Below are 18807 nucleotides of genomic sequence, written 5' to 3' on the forward strand. Positions count from 1 at the left end.
TCCCTGTCTGGCTGCTGGACAGAGTGGCATGGGCTTGTCTCTGGCTGTGGTTGTCAGACTGTCCCAGTGGTATGAAGCCTGCTGCTTTATTGGGCAGGCTAAACTGCTGAGGCAGGGCTTCTGCTGGCGCTATGAGCTCTGCCAAAGCCAAATGGAATTACACAACAGATTTAACCCTTCAGGTCATATGTAGGATTCTCTTGAAAGGCATTGATTCAGTGGAAAATGTACTGGCTGGGTTGATAAGGTGGTTTAATCTTTGTTTTGAAAAGATAGTTATTGTATTATATATACAGCTTAAGTTTGAGCCGTGGTACAAGTTTTATCAATTGAGGGTCGTGTAAAAGCGCCAAAATGATGATTCTGTTGAATGTGGAGAAATATTATTTCTTCTTCACAACATCTTTTACTTGGGGTTTCCCTCAAGTTTTCCTTTACATAAGCCTTAAGTTCAAATCTTTGCTCCGGTGGAGGATTCGCTCTCCTCTGCCCTGCAGTGGTCAAAGTAAGTTACTGCCTCTCAGGGGATCAACAACACTTACTTGAACTTACTTTGAAACTGAGGAGTATATGCTACAGCCATGTACATTTAATTTGAGTTTGTGAATCAAATCAAATTAAAGAAAAGACATTATCACACTGTATGATTTCTATCATTGGATCCCACAGGTATAGTAAGCAAAGACATTTAGATCGATTCATACAGCAAAAAAGGAGACATACACACAAATGCCATCAACAAAATGTTATTTTCTCTTTTTGTGTTCATGAACTCTCTCAGGACATATTATTGTACTCTCTCAATAACACGTTGCAATTGTCTTATGTACTCAGTAAAACGACTCTTCATTTTGAGTCATTCAGACCCAGGGTACATTTCAAGATTCAGAGCAGGTTGCCAGTGACAGTAACATTATATTGTTATTACAGTCTTTTGAATAGTAAAATGAAATAAACCTGTTGCAGCAATATTTTATATTTCCTTTTTGTTTATTTATGACCTTTACAAGGTGATTTTGAAAGACAGTCATTGTGGTGAGAAATGATTTGGTTTAATGAAGTGTGTTTTTATTGCCTGAATAAGTCCATGTCACACTACTCTGTTTCACAGCAATACAGAAACATTCTTAAAAACTTCCAACTTTAAAAATGGACTACTGTATGATATTAAATCTTAAAAACCGCAATAATCCCATCACCATGTTTTCACTTTGACACAGTGGTTGAATACACAAACTATGCTTTTCACCATCTGCAGATCTTTCATTGACGCTGTGAGTTTAACAAAATTACATGCATCACAAAATGCCAAAAGTACAAGAAAGAAAAAGAACACTTAAGCAGGTCTGCCAGAGTTCATAGCAGAAACCAACATTTCTCCAAACTACTAAACACTATTGCCATACTGTTTGATGTATGATAACATACCTCTAGGTTTAGGAGGCAAAGGGATACTGATCATACTGTATACACAAGAAACATATCTTAGCTTCTCACATTCAAAAGTCAAATGGAATGGTGAACGTCTGTGTAACACAATAAATAGCTCAACAGTGAATCTCCAAAATCAACAGCAGCAATTTAACAGCATTTCACAGGGGCTTTTTAAAACTACAAACCAAAAACATTAGACTATTTTCACTTGAAAAAGTAATTTACAAACACTTAACTTATGGCATATAATCATCCATTCATACTGTGCTTTTGGGAGTTTTCATTGTTTCAACCTTTATTTAGCTACTTGTCTGTTTTACGTCAACCCCTTTTGTGTCAAAACTACCAGTCTTTGTTCTCACCAGTCAGACAGCTCCATAAAGTCATCCAGTTCACTCATGGTAATTATATCACAGGGCTGATATCGTGAGTGGGCTGAGTTATCATTTTCACAAACTGAACTTCCTGAAAGCTGGTTGTTTGTGTCACACTCTGGGAACAACTCATTTGGGCCATGTGTGTTGTAAACTGTGTTATATGTTTTGTCTGTATCGTTTACTGTGTCCATGTATGGAGTTTTCTCTGGGCTGTAGCGATGCCCTTCAGAGTTTTGTCCAATTTCAGAGGCTGGGTATCCGTAGCTGTGACTCTCTCTGACAGGCTGTTGGTCCTGGTGGAGAGTCACAGGGGCTGATTGTGATTGCTGTTTGGATCTGTTGTGGGGCACAGAGTTGATAGCTGCAGGTTGGTAGCCTTGGGGATAACCATGGTAGCCTTGATAAAGCACAAGGGGCTTGTCAGCTGAAGAGGTCTGGGAGAGGGGCTGTTGTTGCAGCTTGACCTGCATTTGGGGTTGGAGCTGAGGTTGTAGGTACGTTTGCTGGGACTGGGGTCGGGAGGTGCTCTGGGCAGACTCACGAACATTCAGCTGAACATATTTTCCCGTCTCTGGGTCAAAGAAAGTCTTTGTTTTCACTTGAACAGGCACGTCCACCACGAAATACTGACCAGAGCCGAGGTCTTGCAGCACCTTACGCTGGGTCAGTGGGTAGGACTGGGGATAGCTTGACTCTACATGGTACTGTGTCACTGGAGCTGGGTGGTTGGTATAATGGAGAGTGGGAGAAGAGGGAACATCAGCAACTGGCTTAGGAGCAACAGGGTGGGAAGCAGGGCCAGTAGCATGAGGCGAGGAAATAGGGAGGGACACAGGGGCAGTAGCATGAGGTGAGGCAACTGGGAGGGAGATAGGACCAGTGGCATGAGGGGAAGCATAGAAAGAGCTGTGAGAAGATTTGTGCTCTGTGTGAGAAAAGGGCAAGCTAGACCCCAATGTTGGAGCATGAGCAAGCGAGACAGGTGGGGAAGAATGAGGGGAAGCCACAGCATGGCGGTTGAAGGAGCGTACCTCAGTGGAGGAGGAAGAGACTTCTTGAAGAGGTTTCTCAACTCCAGCAGTGCTGTCTGCTACAGCTTTGGACAACTCCTTCTTGATTCTCCGAGTAGTCAACCTTTTTGCGCGGCGCAAGGCTTGTTCACTCTTTGGGGGAACAGCTGGAGGCTTGCCAAAAGAACGGGACACATCACTGCTGAAGCTACAGGCTGATTCTGGCCTGTCGTAGTCATACAGGCCTCTTACATCTGCCAGGTCTGTTGCACTGGTGGCATAACTCTCCACATCTTCTGACATGTTGCTAATGACAGAACGGGAGTCGTCTTCATCTAGAGCGATGCTCCTCCTGGAGTAAGGCCTGTGATGTGCGAAAGGGGCTGCATAATCCTGTGATGAAGATGCTGGCTGAAAAGTCGAGGATTCTTTGATAGCAGCAAGTCTGTTTAACCCTGTGTCAGGATGGACAGGAGTTCCAGCACTGCGTCTCATTGTCTCTTGCTCCTCCTCTCCTCTCTCTGACCCCATGGGTGAACCCACTCGCAAATCCTCTCCAAAGTTCTTATGGAAGCGTGGTTTGACTGACTTGGTGAAAGAGGAACCTCTGATGGTGTTATCCTTCACTCTGAACATTGAGGGCTTGGCTCCTAGAGCAGGAGATGAGGCATTGGAGCGGGGCAGAGATGGAGCTGGAGATGCAGGGGCATGTGGCCTATAAGACCTAATGTGGGATCCTGAGTCCTCAGTTGACTCAAACCCTGATGGATTGTTTCTTCGCTGGGAAGGTAAGGGGGAGCATAGTCTTTCTCTGGGTTTCCTCTCTGATTCTGATGAGGTGATGGCATAATACTGGAGAGCATCCACTCTCTGTACTGCTCTTTTCTGCTCCTCCATCTGAGCAGCTCTCTCCTTTTCTCTGTGAGCTGCTAACTTTTCTTCTCCTCTCTTTTTACCCCTGATCTCATCTTCTCCTTGAGCTAGCATCCATTCTCGAGCTACTCTCTTCTCCTCCTCTTTGAGTGCTGCTTGGCTGTCCTCAAGGAGTCTGGCCCTGTCCTCTTTGGCTTGCTTTTCGTCTGTTTGTTTTATAATTGTTTTCTCTTTTTCAACAGCTCTCCTCTCCTCCTCCTGTCTCAAAGTTCTCATCCACTCTTTTTTCTTCTGTCTTTCCCGCCTCTGTTCTTCGATCTGCTGCTCTGCTTTCTTCTGCTCCTGGATCTGTTTGATCCTTTCCTCCTCTGAAGATTTAGCAGCATTCTCCTCCTCTCTCTGTTTTCTTTTCTTTTCCTCCTCAATATCAGCAAGCATCTTCTCCTCAATCTGTTTAGCCCGCCTTTGCTCAACAATCAGAGCAGCTCTTCTTTGCTGCTCCTCTTGAGCAGCTCTCCTTTGCTGCTCCTCTTGAGCAGCTCTCCTTTGCTGCTCTTCTTGTGCAGCTCTCCTTTGTTGTTCCACATGTGCAGTTCTTCTTTGTTGCTCCTCTTGAGCAGCTCTCCTTTGTTGTTCCACATGTGCAGTTCTTCTTTGTTGCTCCTCTTGAGCAGCTCTCCTTTGCTGCTCCTCTTGAGCAGCTCTCTCCTCCTTTTCCCTCCTCCTCTCCTCATTCTCTTTTATCTGCTCTTCCTCCTCTCTCAATTTTGCTCTCCTCTGCTCCTCAGTTTCTTTCATTCTCCTTTCTTCTCTTTGCTTTGCTCTCATCTCCTCTTCTTTTTGAGCAGCTCTCTCTTCCTCCGTCTGTTTTGCTTTTCTTTCTTCCTCTGTTCTTCTCTCTGCTTCTCTCAGTTTTTCCCGCCTCTCCTTGATCTTGATAGCTATGGCTTCCCGCTCTCTTGCTCTCCTCTCCTCTTCTCTCTGAGCAGCTCTCCTCTCTTCTTCAGCAAGAGAAGCTCTACTCTCCTCTATCATGTGTTTTATTTTCATGTCTTCTGCTCTTTTTTCCACTTCTATCCTAGAAGCTTGTTTGTCCTCCAACAGTTTTGCTCTGCTCTGCTGTTTTGCTTTGGTTTCTTCATGGCAAGTTGCAAGTCTTTCTTGTCTCAGTTTTTCTGTTCTCCCTTCTTCATTCTTAAACAGTGCATTCTCAATCTTATCATCTTTTCTTAGAGTTGTTGTGCTTTCCTCTATGTTGTATACTTCCCTCAAAGTGGGTAATGGATGAGAGTTATTATCCAAATATGGTATTCTTTCAGCTTTTGAAGAACATACAAGTTTTTCATGTGGATTGGAGTGATCAAGTGGCTTTAGGTGTTGTGACACAGACTTATTTCTTGGCATGTTGACTGTAGATGAGGTTGTTGCTTGCAAGGGAGTATTGTTTGGCTGATGAATACTTTGACCTATTTGACGAAGTCTTTGGGTATCAGTTTCAGCCACTTGTTCTTCACTACCCTGGTTCTTAAGATGAGTTGTTGGCAACTTGTTTATTTCTTTGAGATGTTCTGCTTGTTTTGCCCCAGTGTCTAATACATCATCATTGGCTTTGACATCTAAAGGCATTTTCTCTTGTCTTTCTTTGTCTCCCAGTCGGAACATCCCTGTCCTTTGATGTTCTCTCTCTGTAATGGGAAACACTAAGGGTTTGGCCTCCTTGTTCACTTTGGAGCTGACCTCTGCTTTATTTGGCAAACTTTTCTCTTTCACAGGGCGGTCTTGTGGGTCAGCAGTGAACACTGGACGTCTGCTATGACGAGTCTGTATTAGTGGAAAGAATCCTTCCTTTTTGTTGGGTGGTAATTCCTGAATTGTGTTTTCCTCGTCTTCTGAAACAATTACTTTTAACCTGGCATAGTCTGCAATTGCTGATATCTCAGGTATTGTGGATACCCGTTCTTTTGGTTTTGGTTTAACTTCAGGTTTTTCCCAGGTTGGGTGTGAATTTCTTGAGCCCTGTGTTTCCCTTGCTGACAAACTGGGTGGGTTCTCTGTGTGATGTTTTCTGATATGAATAGCTTGACCTGCTGCTGTCTTCTCATTTTTATTACTCTGTCTCTCTGTGGGACCATCACTCTGTTTTGAAGCCAGATTATCTTCTGTTTCCCTGTTTTTCCTTTTCATGTTCTCATCTTGAACTCTAACTGAACTTGATTCCACTGTTTTCCTTTTAATTTGATCTGATGCAAAAAAATGTTTTCCTTCATTGTATAATTCATTGCTGACAGCTGCCTTATTTGGTAATACTCCTGGAAGTTCCCTTCCCTTTGAAACAGCATTAGACGTATTTCCAACATTTGCACCATTGTGTGGTTCATTATTTATTTCTGCTAACCCTTGCACTTGAAAGTAGTCTCCCTCTGTTGGTTGTATCTTTGTTTCGTCCACTGATATTACATTTTTATTAACTTTTTCAGACTTTGCATTTTCTGCGTTTATGATGTTTTGTTGATTGTTGGTTTTCAGTGAATCGGACAGTTTTTTCACACTGGACAACACATAGCGTACTCCCAATTTGTCTTCCAAACTGTCTTTCATCTGCTCTTCACTGCTTGTCGGAGAGAAGTCTCTGGTTCTGTCTTCGTTGTTTAAAGAGTTCACTTTTTCTTCATGACTAGATGATGCAACTTCTTTATATTCATTAGCTGCAGCTACATCAGAAGGGACCGTTGCAACATGATGCTTTCCTGCCATTTTCAGATTGTCCTTCTCAGTTACTTCTGGCACAACTCTGATGGCAATGCTGCCTATATGCAAATTATCATTTACTTGATTGTTTTCTCCAATGTGTGTCTCTTTATACTGATGTTTTGGAGATACATTTCTGTTTTCATTATCAGTTACATTGTTAGAAGGCCTGGTTTTGTTGAATGGCTTTGGTGGTGTTGAGTCATTTCTCTTTTCCTCCAGTAGGGGTGCACTCTTGCCTTCTGTGTTCCTGCTTTTGTACGGATTTATGACCGTTGTCATATCTTCTTTCACTGATGGCTGGACGTCAATTTTTATCAGAGTTTCAGCATCAGCTCTGTTTGAATCATTCGTGTAGCTGATTCCTATGTTCACCACTTTGGCCTCCAGGTTCTCATTAGTATGCGTTGTTTGCATTTGTTGTGGATTTTTCTCTTCTGTATTACTCTTTACTTCATCTGTCCTTATGCTCTTTGCTGAGTTCTCTTTTGTCGTTGTATTTGTGTTGTCTTTGGTTTCTGATGCTATTATGTCTTGGTTGTAGACAAGAGGTTGAGTTTTAGCCAACACTTTATTTTTAGTAGGTACAGTGACTGTGGAGGGCACACCTATTTCAGCCAGGGGTTCATGGAATTGTGTTTTACTTTGGGATCTTGCATTTATAAAATAATTCTCCTGCTGGAGATTTGCCTTTTTCACCGTGACATTCTCAGACACAGTGTTTTGTCTTGTCTCTGGGGTTGAAGTTTCTTGCACGTTCTCAGAATAATTATTCGTACCAACTTTAGTTTGATCTTCCTTCACTGTAGGATGAGTGTTCTGTGCAACTCTGTTCGTTGCCTGTATTTTGCTAACTTCCTTTGAAGATTTATTTCCTTTACTTACTTCTAGAACTGAGCTGGGATTACATGTATCTAGCTCTGAATTACTGCCCTCTTTCACATTAATTTGTTCTTGACTGCTGTTATTTCTCTGACCATTGTTCACAGATGGCCTTCTTTCTCGTACAGTTACCATTATTCCTGTGATCTGCAAGCTGTCATCAGCCACAGAGGTCTCGTTCTGACCAAAGACAAGATTTAGTGAAGGCACTGAGTCTTCATGAACTGCTTCGTGTTTACTCTCAGCATTTTGTGTCTGCTGTTTGGAGCTTTCAGCTTCGACCAGAGCTGCAGCTTGTGAGGGATGCTCTTTCTTCTTGTTGAGATGGTCAGTGTTTACAGCAGGATTGTCTTTAAGTCCCTTTGTCTGTTTTCCAGAGTTTTCTCCATGATTTGCTTCCTGTTTCCTTTGCTTGTTCTTGGGTGCCTGCTCTTTACTTTGCATTGCTGCCTTAATTCCAGACTGATTCTCTTTCTTTTGATTTTCTACCAAGCCCTCATCTGTGCTCATAGTATAACTTTCTGTCTGTTTTGCTTCTTTGGGTGGTTGTGGCATATTGTCCTTGCTCATTGGTTCTTTGGGAACTTGTTTCTGTGAATGGTCTACTAACTGACTGGTGGTTGCTGCAGACTTAACTAGTATTGTAGCAGAGCTGGGAGGTGAAACAAACTTGACTGGTTCTATTTGTATTCCTGAAGGCTCCATCTGGAGCTTTGGAGTATTATTACTAGACATTGTGCTTTCATGTTTTTTAGACAGTTCCTGTGATGGTGGCCTCTGTCGTATATTAATACTTCCACTACCTGCAAATTGCTTGGTAGAAGTTTTGGATATAAACCCATCTCGTATAGCAAAACCCTTTTCTTTAATTGCTGAGATCTCTTTTTCAGCATGAGCTTTTATCTTGGAAGTCAGTATCTCCTGCTTGGTCTGAGCTCTCTCTTTATGGGACAATGCTCTGGGAGGTGTAAAATTTGGATCTTTACCTGGACCTACACTGTGCTCACTTGACTTGGGTTTTCTTCCAAGGGTGAGGGGTTTAGCCAAATCAGAATCTCTTTGCTGTGAAACATCAGTATGTTTCAGAGGGTCATAATTTTCAACACTGCCATCCTTCACCTTATCAGTAACACTATCACTATTTTCTCTTTTATCTACATTGGTAGGCAAATAATCAGCACTGGATAATTTGAATTCTTTGGATGACTCACTGTAAACATAGTGATTTTCTGTCACCTCAATGGATTTAAAGCTGCCAACTTCCTCCTTACTGTCTGTGTTAGATGTTGTAAATCTACTAGTAGGGGTTTGTTTGTCTTTCGGTTTCTTGTCATTTGCTGTCTCAACTTCATCAAGAGATAAAGCTGGTGTTTCATTGGCATCATTTGAAGAAACATTTCCTGCAGCTGGCAGTTTGTTTCTGTTTGTTGAAGTTGTATCAGTAAAACCATATTTGTCATCTGCCCCTTTGTTAGCTTGATCTGTACTTTGCCTGCTGACAACATCTGAGTCTTCCCTTTGTTGATGCATTGGTGTGGCCTGGTCCTGATCTTTGGACTCATTTTTAATGACATTTACCATTAAAGGAACCTCTTTCTTAATCCCACCGTCTTTTGTGAGAACTGTATTTCTGACTTTCTCCTTTTGCTCTCCTCTCATTTTGTCCTTTATTTTAGCCAATTCAGCTTTAGCTTTAGCCAACTCTGTCTTAACTTGCTCAACTTTGTCTGGCTCACTTTTGACCTGATGTGTCACTGTTACTTTTGCTGCAGGTTTAGCTGACCTTTTCTGTATGTTCTCTGTTTTTGTTAGCTCAACGTTAGCTAGCACCACTTTGGTTTGTTCCAACTGCTCTGCCTTTCTCTCTTCAAACTTTTCATCTTTGGCTGTACTTATCTGTGTTGTAGGTTGTCCTGCATTTACTTGACCGACTTGAATTGAGTCTTCCTCAGCTTGCTCTTGTCTAACATCCTCAGCTTTAATGTGGTCTGCTTTTACCTTTCTCATCTCAACTACTTTAGTCTTGTCTTGTTCTGCTTTAGCTTGTTGCTCTTTTATCTGCTCTAGTTTTGCTTGTTCTGCTTTTCTACGTTCTGCTTCAGCCTGTTCTGCTTGAACCTTTTCTGTTCTGATTTGTTCTGCCTTCATCCGCTCTCTTTCAACTTGTTCTGCTCTTACCTGTTCTCCCTGAAGTTGCTCTGCTTTGATGCTTTCTCTTCTGGCCTGTTCAGTTTTAAATTGCTTTACTCTTGCCGGCCCAGCCTGCTCAGTTTTTATGTGTTCTTCTTTTAGCCTCTCTGCTCCAGCTTGTTCTGCTTTGACCTGCTCACCCTGCTCCTCTCTCATGTGCTCGGCTCCTGCTTCCTCTGTAATATTTCTTGGCTCCTCTGTTACCTTCTGTACTCTGGTTTGCTTTGCCTTTGTCTCTTCCTCTATAGCCCGCTCTGGCTGTTTTTCTTTGGACTGTTTTGTCTGCTCCTCTTTTCTCTTCTCCTCTTTAACATGTTCTACTTTAGCCTGGTGTACTATTTCGTGCTCTGTTAGTTGTGCGTTGGCCTGTTCTGCTTTGACTTTCACAGAACCAGCCTGCCCTGCTAAAATTAACCTAGCCGACTCCGCTTTGGGCTGCTCCACTTGAGCCCAGTGCTGAGCCTTTGCCAGCTCTGCTTGGGCGTATTGTGTTTTTATATGTTCAGACATGGCCTGTTCAGCCTTGACCTCATCAAACTGTCTATCTTTTATCCGGTTTGCCATTGTGGGGGCAGATTCATTGTCAGGGTTGGATAATGATTTTTTCTGCATATTATGTTCAAACTGTGGTTTAGCTTCCATTGGCTGGAGACTTTGCATTTCATGCCCCTTTGGAATCGGCGTATATTGTTTTCTCTGACGTGTTTCTTGTGTGAGCATAGTTTTGTCTTTATTTGAATAAAAGTTTTGATGGTTTCTGTATTCTTGATCAGTACATCTGTTATAATTCTGTGTCAAATGATTATCTTTCATTTCATTACTAAATGGAGCGTATTGTGGCGCTTGGTTTGAAATGTTAGGACTGAGCAACCCAGCCTTATTATGAGAAGATGCTCCGAAACCAAAACTCTCCCTCAATTCTATTTTCTCAAATTCTTTATTTATACTTTGATGATTTTCTCCTCTGTATTTGTCTCTTGGTAAATTTAGTTCCTCCTTTATTGTGTCTGCTCTTTGATAAGCCTGTGCATGTTGGTCTGTTCCTATTAAAGCAGTTATCTCTTGTTTCCATGGAGAGATAGCTGCTTTCAGACTGAGATTTTCTGTGTCTTGGCTGTTTGTCTGTCTCCACCTATCCTGTGTGGACACATTACTTTTTTCATGTTTGTTGTCTTCGAGCTGCTGATATCTATCCACCTTTGTGAATTCCCTTCCTGCTGTTTCATTAAAATGTTGCTCAGTATTTGCCTTACTTATTAAATATTCTCTGGTTTGATTGTTGTCAGCATTTAGCCTTGGTATTTCTGTAGATTTATAAGATGGTTTAAGTCTGTAAACATCTCCTCCCAGAGTTTCTACATTATCTATCATGCCTTGCTTATAGTGAGTAAATGACAATAAGTCTTCATGGTGATTCTGTCCATTAGCCAGCTGATTGCTAGTGTAATTTTCAGGGATAAAGCCAGTGAACCCAGAGTGATGAACCATCTCCCCTTGCATCTGAGCTGTCTGGTAATCACTCGAAGTGTATTCTGAATATTGGCCTGTATGTGCTGTAAGTGACAATCCAGGGCTATGATACTGGTTTACATATTGATGTGAGGCAGCATTTGTTGTGCTGGACTCTTCTACCTGGTGAAATTGAATGTCTGGATCTGGAAAATCAGGGATATCTATCACAGTGTCTCTAGACTCCTGAATAGAGGGCTGTTTGTTTTTATCCAGTGTCTCCAAGCCTTTAAATTTGGTAGGACTGTAGGTGCTTTTTACTCTTTTCCTGTTGTCTTTGAGATTAAAGAGTAGGCTCGTGGCTCTGGATTTGTAGCTGGACATCCTAACATCAGGAGTGGCTCCCCTGCTTTCAGCTCGTACTGGAGGATGTTCCACAGGTAGAGGGGAAACTGCATACTGCCGGACTTCTGATGTCTCTGCTTCTTGATGTGCATGGTGGACTAAAGGTGTGAGCAGCTGGCTGATGTTGAAGGGAGTTGTGCTACTGTTGTTACTGCTGACAACATTTGGTGCCACCGTTTTTGCATCGTTGCCAAAGGGAATTAAATTATCACTGCTACAAAGTACTCCTTGTTGATTTGCTGTCATCCCTGTTGCGATATTTTGCTCTGTCATCATTTTGATTTTTTGCTGGAGGGCTTTGACGGAGCTGATGGTGTCCTGGACACGTCGAGACATCTCGATGGTAGGTGATGCAGTTGATGGGCGTTGGGATGGGAGCCTGTTTGTTCCCAGGCTCTGTGTTCGCTTCCTGTAGGGGTAATGACCTGCCAACTCTGACTCGCATCGTTTCTCCACGGCCAAAGCTTTCTGCAGCATTGTGGATGTTGAGGTTGAGCGTGGAGGAGTGGAAGGAACCACTGGCGCCAAGTTATTCCTCGGGTGTCTCATACCCCTTTCCTCAAACCTATAAGGAACCTGTGGTTGGGCCTCAAGTGAAAGCTCCTTGTACATTGGTGTCTCATACCATTTAGGGAACTCTGAACAGTGCATAAACCCTGAGACTTGTCCTTGTTGGAAGGGAAACCTGTTATGGTCCCTCCATACCTTGAAGGGACTAAACTCGCTGTGTATAAAGAAGTTAGAGTTACAGTTGACCTGTGCAGACATGCTGTGTTTACTGTGGGAAGATCTCATAAAAGAGGATGCAGAATTCATGTGAGACACTGCTGCTACATCAGAGGAGTAGAAGTTGGTGTCTCCGGATGAGAACGGGCCAGCTGAGGGGAAATGACCACTGTTAAAGTTTTGCTGGTATGATGTCGAGAATTCAGAAAGTTCCCTTTGGATACTCATCAGCGCTGATTTGTCCCAGCTTGTCTCATCATTCCACTCTCTGAGTTTACCATCCATCCCTCCTCCATCCCTGTGTCCCTCAGAGTTAAAAGCTCGGATGAGAGAGGAAACTCTGGATCGGCTTCTGCATTGCTGCGAACTCAACTCTGTAGCTCCATTGCTGAGGAAGGACAGCTGTTCTTCCCTCAGAGATTCCTCCTGTTGAGAGGTTTCCACAAAGGAGTGCTGGAATGTGGCAGAAACTCTCCCCTGTGTCCTTTCCCCGTAAACCTCCCACTGTGGATCTCTGTGGATCTCTGCCCCATACATTCCTCCATGGATCCAGTCCTGTCCATACTGCTGCATCCTGAGGCTGAAGGTCTCATGTGCAGCTCTCTTTAGTTCCTCCCTCTCTCTGTCCTCTCTGTCCTGGCCACTCTGGCTAAAGGCCAGCTGTCTGTCTCTCTGGGTGCAGGGTGAAGATGAACAGAGGTCTGAGTCATTATAAACAGCCTCATCTCCAATGCAGAGACTCCTGAATGCTCGATCTGTTAGATTGCTGACCTCACGGTCAGTCTCGTCCAGAAAGGACCCACCACTGGAGGTGTCGCTGTAGCCTCCATCGCTGTGCTTTCGATGCCCGCCACTCTTTCGGCCTGAGCGGCGCTTCTCAACTGAGGTCATGATGCAGGCTCGCTAACAAAGAGCTCTGTCCTCAGTTGTTCAGTCATTCATGCAAACACAGACCGCAAAATGATACCCTCTGTCTGCTGCTGGAACTACAGGACCCAGAGTTTGGGGGCCCCAGTCAGGATTTTGTATAGCCAGTAGCTCCTAAGACATTGTGCCTTTTAGTTGGCCTCTGTCCAAAAAAATCCTGGAATTTGTTGTTTTCCTACAAAAGAAAAGAAAGGAGAATTAACGTGGACCTCACTGGCACTCACATAACCATTCATCTTAAAGGAAACGTGTGTGATGTATTTTAACCTTGATTCAAAGCCTGAGCTATACACAATGTTTTCTCTCATGTTAGAACATTTTAAAAACTGTAACTCATTTGTTGTTGTGCTTAATTTATGAAAGCTGGCCTTGATAAGAAGCTTTATTCCTTTGCATTAAGCAGCAATGTACTGTATGTGGTTCTGAAAACAGCACTGTAAATCCTTCTACTCAATCACTGTGACCTTCAGAGACATGTTGTGAATAAAACTACACTGTTGCTAGGCACAGTAAAGACAGCCTCACGTGAGTTATTTTGGGACAGCAGGACGTATCCATACAAACTTAGATTACCACACACACACACACACACACATTTTTTGTTGGTGATTTTGAGTCAAAAAGTTTAAATTAAAAATGTAAAATGCAAGCCTCCTTCAAAAGCAATCCAAGGCACACAGTATGCAAAATGAAAATGCCTTTATGTTATATGGAAATATGTATTTAAAATAACAAACACGTTGCGACCGAGAAGTCTTCATCACCCTGATGGAGTTTTTACATTTTTGATTGAGACCATATTCTACCCATGCAATGAGTTAATTAATTAATACACCTGAAGTATCCAACAAACACAAGTATGTGATCGCCACAAAGACCCAGCAGCGATTCTGCTCCATTGTCATCAAAAAGTTTGGTTAGGACCAGTCAACTGTAACATTACATTGAAAACTAATCTTTTGGAGAGAGCAGGTGGAAAGTGGATTAAAATATCCTTAAATATAATAGGTAAAATTTGAAAGTTTATCGGTGGCATAAGTACATAATCTGTCATCTAAAATGTTTTAATGTGACATTTAGACGGTGAGTGCTGTGACATATCTGTATGCGTTGACACAGTGACTTTTGGTAGCCTTGTCACTCTCACTCATCATCAGCAAGCTGGCTGTTGTGCATTGCTTGTGAAGAGCCTTCAAAACTGCACTCATAATAAACTGGATCTAAAATGTAATATATGATATAATGCAAAACATACTTAAACAATAAGCCTGATAAAAAAAATTAGAATAGTTAAAAATAATGCCCAATAATAAAATAATGTCTTTCCTCCAACCTGGGCAGAGAGCCCTCTTATAGCCTTCTTATCGCACTGTGCTTTTTAAATAATGTGTTTGTACATTGAGAGGCACCAAGGTAACGTCATGGGTATGTTCTGGTTAAATTTACTGCAGCTGCCAGGCAGCCGTCACCTTGCTCAGAATATCCTGTAGTTCATTAATATCTTCTGACCTGGAGGCCATCCATCTCATACGCATCTACAGATCAGCTACACACCACACTGCTGTAAGTCAGTATCAAATAAAACTGGTGCAGAAATAAAGGGAAGTTTAATAATGTCATACAACACCTTTCTTCTTAAGCAAACAACAACTTTGGTGAAGACGTATCTTTAAGTTAGACTTTAAGCATCTTCTTTCAAGCATCAAGAAAACACAAAATCTCTGACTTTTAATTTGCATGTCTCTCTCCCCAAACAACACACTGTCCACTGGAGAAAGACGCATAAAAAATAACATGCACAGTCTCCCTAATTTGAGCCCTTTTTGCAGCAGTAATCTCATGCCAAACTGTCAGTGTGATTTCTGTTCATTCTTGCATGTGACAGGTTTATTTTTGTCCAGACGGGCCTCTAACTCTAAAACCTGACACCAAAGAGGCCTCGTTTTAAGAGGGACTGTGGTCCAAACGAAGACTGAACAGCAGCAAATCTGTCACTTCTGAGAGCAGAAAAGACACGACTAAATGTTTAGAAATGTCAGCAACTGTCAGTGGAATTAAATAAAATTATGTCAGTCAATGCCTCTAGTTTTGGAGATTAAAACAGGGAATAATGTCACATATTTTCATTTATTTATCTGAATGAAAATGAAAGTCATTGAAAATGAGAATGCATGCATATGTGGAAGGTTGATTATATCTATTGTTTTAACTTTTCTCTGAGGATTTTTAAACAGAAACACATGATTTTTAAGTGTCCCTCTTTCAACATGAGCAAGAATGCAGAGTGAGCTCGTGTCTTACCTTCCAGTTTTATAATCCATAATTTGGGCCTTATTGTAAACTCCTCACTCCGTCTCCCCAAAAAGGCCTTGCTGATCTGATCCTGCCCGTCACCCCACAAAAGCCCCCTCTGGCAGCTTTGGCTCCTTCTGTTGACAACAATCCAAAGCAAAAACCTCTACATAGTCCACAGTCACTTTGAGCATCTGATCAGAGGCAGGCAGCGGTACTCAGGGCTGGAGACCAGACAGAAATAGAGGAGTTGTCCCAGAGAGAGTGTCCACCATTGGGGACAGAATGAGGGCTTGAGCTAGCATGCGGATCTGTGAGATCCTTTGGTGTCGAGTGTCAGACGGATGAAACAAACAGCCTCTCAACTATTTATAAATCTGGACAGCTAACTGTTGGCCGTTAGCAGCTAGAGCTAACTGTCACTAACTGGGAACTTGTCACAACTGGCTGAGGAGGTTGTGAGGTCTAAATCAGGAGAAAAACCTAATTTCCTGATGATGTGTTATTATTGTGGGTGTTGGGTGGGGGTGGGGGTGGGGGGTGGATGGGGTCTGTAGTTTGGGTGCTCCTCTGGGAGACATAAATAACTCAATTGGCTCACACTAGAGTGCCACCATCTTTGTTGAACAGAGCTGACAAGCACTATATGGAGTGTCAACAAGTGGCTCTTGGTCACCACCCACCTGCTATCAGACTTGAATGAAACTTTTAGAACAAAGCTTTGTCACAGATTTGTCACAATTAGTTTCCTTTCACAGAGGCTTTTCATTTAATGCCACATATCTGAGAGGTTCACTTATTACAGCACTTAAAATATGCAAGACTAATCTCCCTGGCTACAGCCTCACTCACCCCCCTGCAGAAAAGGCCATAAGACAGAGGAAGGGGAGGAAACGTACCTCCCCCTTTCACCCCCCTCCCCTCCTACAGCCCGCTGCTATAATAGGAGATTGCTGTAGCAGATAGTTTCCTGGGATTCTTGGCGGGTGCAGGGCCGGCCGGCCTGGCTGGATGATGGACACACACACATGGGCCTTAATGGAGACGCACTCCTCCACATATGCACACACATACACACAGATGGTTTTGCATACAGCTCACTAAACTTTGGGAAAGGCTGAGGTAATCCCTTTTTAACTAATCTCCTTCCTCCCCTCTAAACAACCACCTCCGCCCACACGCCCTTCTCATCCACCACTTTTCTCTCCACACTGGACCGCCATCTCTAGATTTCTTCCATGTTGACGAGATATTCTGCTTCACAGATCTAAAACATCCTCATACAGAATTTACAACTTGCTGCTATCATCTTGTTTTGCTACTTACTTTTGGGCCTTCAAATTTCAGGACTTGTTAAAAATCAGTTTGATTAATACAATTCGATTAACAAAAACCTTGGACAAATGCTCAATTTGTCCACTGTAGTCTGAAATGAAGCCTGCTGTGAGGACACGTTTCCTGCTCACTAAATCCCTCTAGTGGACAAACTGAGAACAGACGTCCAATTCCTTTTGGTTTGTACGGTTTCTTATACTTTTTTGGTACATATCTCGTTAGTTTTTGCACAGTGCAACTTTCCAAATTTGCTTCAGCCTAGTTGTATTGTGAAGTGTCTGAGGACTGTAAGCATTGATCACAAACGCTGAGGATGCTCTTCCCTGTGCTGAGTAAGGAGGAGCGGAGCAGTGGTTTTGTAGCAGACAGCAGACAGGCACATTACTTGCTGCATTAAGATATGCTTTGTTTGTATTATCTCCATTCAGAGATTAGCTTAATTGATTCTAATTGATTGGGTTATTGATCAGCTCTGCTGCTGAGATGATACTGTAGTGGGGTTTTTTGGCCCCTCAGTGGACCGGCCCTGAATGCACTTTATGCCTTACTTTGGAAGCTGGGACCTTGAATAGTAAAATTTAGGTGTTGCTCCCAATGTCGAGCAAAAGAATTGTATGTATGTGACAGTCTTTCTTGAGCATACTGTCTCTTTGTGTGCCTTATATTGTCTGTGGATGGGTGCATGTGCACAACGTCTCCCTGTTTCAGGACATATTTCCCCACATCCCTGCAAAATATTTCATTACTGCAACAAAAGAAGCCCATTAACTGCACTGTAAGAACAGAGTTCAACTGCTGTCCCCCATATTCACCATGTTTGTCTGCTTTTCTGGCCGCTCTCCAGCTAATTTGATATAACAATGCTCCACAAAACCGCCTCAGGACTTTTTTTAGGTGACAGAAAATTATCAATGATGCCACATGCACAGCTGAATGTCAACACCAACTTGACTTGTTTATCAAATATTAAAGCAGTGAATTATGGGCACCATGCAGAACTTAATGATGATCGGAGTCATTATAACTTCAGCATCCTTTGTTTTGGCTAATGATTAAATTCCACAACTACTGTATTCAATTTTGGAGAGATTGAATGTGTTTTTCACGTCTTTTGTGCGAGTTGGCTGGATTCCGTCGACCATATTGGTACATTTTTGGAAAAGGAGCTGATTTGTGTAAGGATATTGTGTTATCATTAGCTGCCATGTCAGGGGGCTTAACATCTTTGCTCTGGAGCTCTCTCATGCACTTAAAGAAAAATCATTATATTAGGGCATGATGTTTTTGGTAATATTATTTGGGACATGAATAGATACGGCACCTGCTATATAACAGGCCTACAATATTATGATACCAAATATATAAAAAAATGTACAGACATAATAGTTTGTGATTTTGAAACTTTATTTTACTGCATTTTGACATTTCTGTCTCAAAAGTGCCAATTTATTTGTATGGACGGTGTATGGTTTTTGTAGGGAAATATGGTGTTTCAGTGAAACAAAAATCAAATCAAAAATCCCATCAAATCTTAAACAGTGTTAATGTCACAAGAGGGTGACTCATGGTCGGAGAAAGTGTCACTTTATTGGAATATTTGTCTGGTATTTACAACATGCACACATAATGTTGTTAAAAAAACAAAAACAGGATGTGAATGCTCTGTACTCTGTGTACAACCTGGCACGACTTCTGACATTATCTCCCTCTTCAGTGTCATCAGGGTGTCGCCTCATCAATTATTGAACCAGTACTTCATGGTAATACATAATTTTTTATCAATTATTCATGATAATGTGTGTGTAGTTTACTTAATTGTGTTATTGACTATCAAAAGTAATTTCCTGAAAATCCTCAAGGACGCAAATTGAATCAGCCCAACTACTGGTTGTGTGCTCTGCGGTTAAGTATTCTCAATCAGATCAGCTGATCCTTTATTCAAGAGTCATCCTAGTGAGGAGAGACATTTAGGAATAATAAATCAACACATGTATTGCCTGTGATGAACTACGGTGTGAAGAGCCCTGAGGTGATGAGAGATGGTATTTCTTAAAATGTAAATTCCACATTAATAAATAGCATATATCATGTTTAATGGGGTTTATTAAAAATGCTTAGAGAGAGGAAGAGAAAGAGGAAGAGGGTGAGCGTTACTAAAA

General features: G+C 42.2%; 2 protein-coding genes across 2 annotated transcripts; both read right to left on the reverse strand.

Annotated features, from left to right (window-relative positions):
• Positions 1 to 770: 770 nt before the first annotated feature.
• LOC139294593 (uncharacterized) lies at positions 771 to 4132 on the reverse strand. Its single transcript, XM_070916511.1, has one exon. The coding sequence runs from the start codon at positions 4130 to 4132 to the stop codon at positions 1793 to 1795; it is 2340 nt and encodes a 779-aa protein (XP_070772612.1). The 3' UTR covers positions 771 to 1792.
• A 2105-nt stretch (positions 4133 to 6237) lies between these two features.
• On the reverse strand, positions 6238 to 12985 carry c12h10orf71 (chromosome 12 C10orf71 homolog). The gene is made up of 4 exons (XM_070916517.1): positions 10601 to 12985; positions 7337 to 7504; positions 6682 to 7300; positions 6238 to 6242 (listed from the first exon to the last, which is right to left on the reverse strand). Exons 1-4 carry the CDS (start codon positions 12983 to 12985, stop codon positions 6238 to 6240), a joined length of 3177 nt encoding a protein of 1058 aa, XP_070772618.1.
• Between the last annotated feature and the right edge of the window lie 5822 nt (positions 12986 to 18807).

This window comes from Enoplosus armatus, chromosome 12, assembly GCF_043641665.1.
Source record: "Enoplosus armatus isolate fEnoArm2 chromosome 12, fEnoArm2.hap1, whole genome shotgun sequence".
NCBI classification, from domain to species: Eukaryota; Metazoa; Chordata; class Actinopteri; order Centrarchiformes; family Enoplosidae; genus Enoplosus; species Enoplosus armatus.